This window comes from Ruditapes philippinarum, unplaced genomic scaffold (assembly GCF_026571515.1).
Source record: "Ruditapes philippinarum isolate M1 unplaced genomic scaffold, ASM2657151v2 ctg2879_1_1_1_1, whole genome shotgun sequence".
In the NCBI taxonomy this organism is placed as follows: Eukaryota; Metazoa; Mollusca; class Bivalvia; order Venerida; family Veneridae; genus Ruditapes; species Ruditapes philippinarum.
The window spans coordinates 15,789-18,996 of NW_026862135.1; the positions used below are offsets into that span (position 1 = coordinate 15,789).

The 3,208-nt window shown below is 29.1% G+C and overlaps 1 protein-coding gene across 1 annotated transcript; it reads left to right on the plus strand.

Annotated features, from left to right (window-relative positions):
• The first annotated feature begins 608 nt into the window (after positions 1-608).
• On the plus strand, positions 609-3,002 carry LOC132718058 (LHFPL tetraspan subfamily member 6 protein-like). The gene is made up of 3 exons (XM_060701667.1): positions 609-1,226; positions 2,124-2,222; positions 2,647-3,002. Exons 1-3 carry the CDS (start codon positions 821-823, stop codon positions 2,769-2,771), a joined length of 630 nt encoding a protein of 209 aa, XP_060557650.1. The 5' UTR covers positions 609-820; the 3' UTR covers positions 2,772-3,002.
• The last annotated feature ends 206 nt before the right edge of the window (positions 3,003-3,208 follow it).

Genomic DNA, 3,208 nt, shown 5'->3' on the forward strand with positions numbered 1-3,208 from the left:
TTGATTTCTGAGGAAAAATGTACCTTATACATGAGTAGACACAAAAATAAAAATATTTCTCGCTCTATTACAAGCTTAAATGATACGTGATATAAACTATTTTACAGCTGCCGCAGCTCGATGTCTTATTTTAGCCTGTGATGATTCATTGTTATTTAAATAACTTAAACATTTCACTCGTTTTTCCTTGAAAATAATAGTCAAATAAAAAACAAAAGAACAAAATATAAAAATCCGTTTGATTTGGATATTTAAAGTTGACCTAAATTGTAGCTATTTAAACTTGACGTATATTGAATCTATAAAATACTTTCTATATCAACACTACACATTAAACAGCAGTCTTTTTCATACTGTTTTGTAAATTAAAAAAAAGACAAGTTTCATTATCTATTAAACGCATAAAACAAACAATTCAATGTATTATGTATGAAATAACAAGAGTTAGAGCTTTAGGAAAAATATATATTTGCAATAATGAAATCTTATTGGAAAGGAAAGCGGATAGACAATAGTAAGTATTGGAAGAAATTTAAACTCTGCTGTTGTCGATATAGCGTTCCAGAGAGCTACTAGAATCAAGGAAAGTAATTGAAACAGTTTGAAGCAACTGCTGTAGTGAAAGATGTCTTAAATAGTTTATTCACTGCTGTCTCACAATATGGGCGGATTGTTTAATTCATTGAATATATGTGAAAATATTTGTTGATGGTACACATTTTAGGAGTAAAAGATTTGTAGATACAACAGTTAGTCTTGTTGAATTAGATACTGATAATTGTAAGAATTTTAATATAAATACATGAATTAATTAGCAAGGATGTCTGGATTATCAGGAATCGGAATGTTTTGGGCATTTTTGTCCTTTATATCCTCGGTGTTAATATGCGTAGGATACTTTTTACCATACTGGATATCTGGACAAATGTATTTTCAATTCAGTGGAAAATCGGAGCAAACTATCCCCGTACATTTTGGTATTTTCCGACGCTGTAATTATCCAGCAATAAATAAAGACGGAGAGCTTACTTTGATACTTGAATGTGGAAAATACACGACTTTCTCTGACATTCCGAGCACATCATGGAAAATAGCGACTCTTGTAATTGGGTTTGCGTGTGGTATATGTCTTCTTGTGTCATTAACGGCAATGTGTGGCCTTTGTATTAATGGTGTTATAGTTCCGACGGTAGCGCGGTCAGCGGGAATTCTTCAAATATGTTCAGGTAATTAAACATCACGAAATAAACATTTTACATAATTTAAAGATTTTAAACAAGGTGTGCTTTGAAAGATAAAATAGTCTTGTTGGCATTTTTACTGGTCAGCATCGTTTTGATAAATACAATGTATATTGTAGACAATATATATCTCATAAAATATGTTAAAAAAAGATATAATGCAATTTCTCAGTTGTAAGTTTGGTTCGAAAATCGAAGACAATTTCCTTAATTTCTTGATTTGTCAAGAAATTTTCAAATCATTTTACAATTTCTTTAATAATTCTTTGCTTACATCATGTAACACTTCTACAAATGAACAATTGCTTTATTTTAGGTAATGAGTGACACAACATCAAAACTGTCCTTATTTCAAAATTGATTTACAATTGAAATTTAATAAAGATCTTCAAAAGTTAGGTTCTTTACAATTGTTGATTTTACAGATATTTACATATTTATAGTGACTGTAACCATAAAACGGAAAATTGATTTTTACTTAATGTAACAGCCTGGATCTCCATTTTGTATTTTACTGCAATTCCACCTTTTGTTACAATCATTATTAAGTTGTGTGCGTTATTTAAACCGCCAGCTGCAGTGCATATGCGCAATAAACACAAAGTTGTGTCGTTTGCATTAATTGTTTTCTATATTTTCCTTTTAATATTGTTAATTAATATCATTGACAGTTTTAGTAGCACTGAAACTTTATCTTATTTTCAACCAGTAGTAGTAGATAAATATTTTCACCGCTGTTCAATCTTTAATTATTTTGTGTGGTTTTAAATCCGTATAGTCTACGTAAAAAAATAGGATATTCAAATCCTGTCTAATTTATTATTTTTTGTCTAAGTTTATTATTATAACGTTTTTGTCTATAACGTGTTATATGTTTTTCAGGTCTACTAATGGCTACGGGTGTTGGTATATATCCTAACGGATGGGACAATCCTGAGATTCAACAAGCTTGTGGCAACACGTCAAAATCTTATAGTCTTGGTAAATGGTTTATTATTACCTTCGGGTTTTATTTTTATACTCTGATTCAGAAAATAACTATCAGATAAGAATACTAGATATAGAGTGTTTGAGAAATTAATGAATGTAAATTTTCCCAAAGCAAGTAATACACAGCGATACACCAATGTATTAATTTTCTGTATTTTAATGGAGTCAGAAAAAATAATAGATAATTTCGATTCACACGATCGTTGCATACAAAGTTCAGACATAATCTCATGACGGTTGGTTATACAATATTCATGCATATGTTAAAGTATATTTATTTAATTATTGGCCAACAAATGAATTTAAAAGTTATTGAAGGAAGCTTTGAAAACATTGAAATAAACTGTCAATGACCTTTAGGCCTTTAAATAAGGCATGCAATTAAAAAAAATTCTGTATCTTTTGTTCTTTTTAGGCAACTGTTCCTTATCATGGTGTTTCTATATGACGTCTGCTGCAATAGGAATAACTCTAGTGTGTTCAGCTCTTGCTTTTCATGCGCCGAAACGGAAACAGATCATCACCGGATATGCATTATAGACATGCGATAAACATGTGACATAAACTAATGAATAGCATATTGTGATAATAGTGATCTCAAAGGAAGATATTAATAAGTTTCTGGAAAATGGTGATGACTATTCGAATACTTTTTAATAAAATAAGTAACGTATCTTAACATATACTAGTACTGTATAGAACATTATTTGCATTTTCAACAATACATGCTCAAAAATGGACCAGAGAGAACTTATAAGTAATTTTTGACCATATTTCAATTTGTGTAGGAAGAATGAAAATACAAAATTTACGTTTATCTGACTTAAATTTGAATTAAACAAGTTGTGTACCAATGAATTTGTATTTGACATGTTAATTAAAAATTTATGTACATAATGAATTTTATTATACAAATATAATAATTAAAAATTTATATACATAATAAATTTTATGATACAAATGTAAGGTGTCATTTC

Bases quoted from the DNA above. Each gene is read 5' to 3' on its own strand.
- LOC132718058 (XM_060701667.1), top strand. From the start codon at position 821: ATGTCTGGATTATCAGGAATCGGAATGTTTTGGGCATTTTTGTCCTTT. The intron at 1,227-2,123 runs GTAATTAAACAT...TATGTTTTTCAG, and splicing joins AATTCTTCAAATATGTTCAG to GTCTACTAATGGCTACGGGT. The intron at 2,223-2,646 runs GTAAATGGTTTA...TGTTCTTTTTAG, and splicing joins GTCAAAATCTTATAGTCTTG to GCAACTGTTCCTTATCATGG.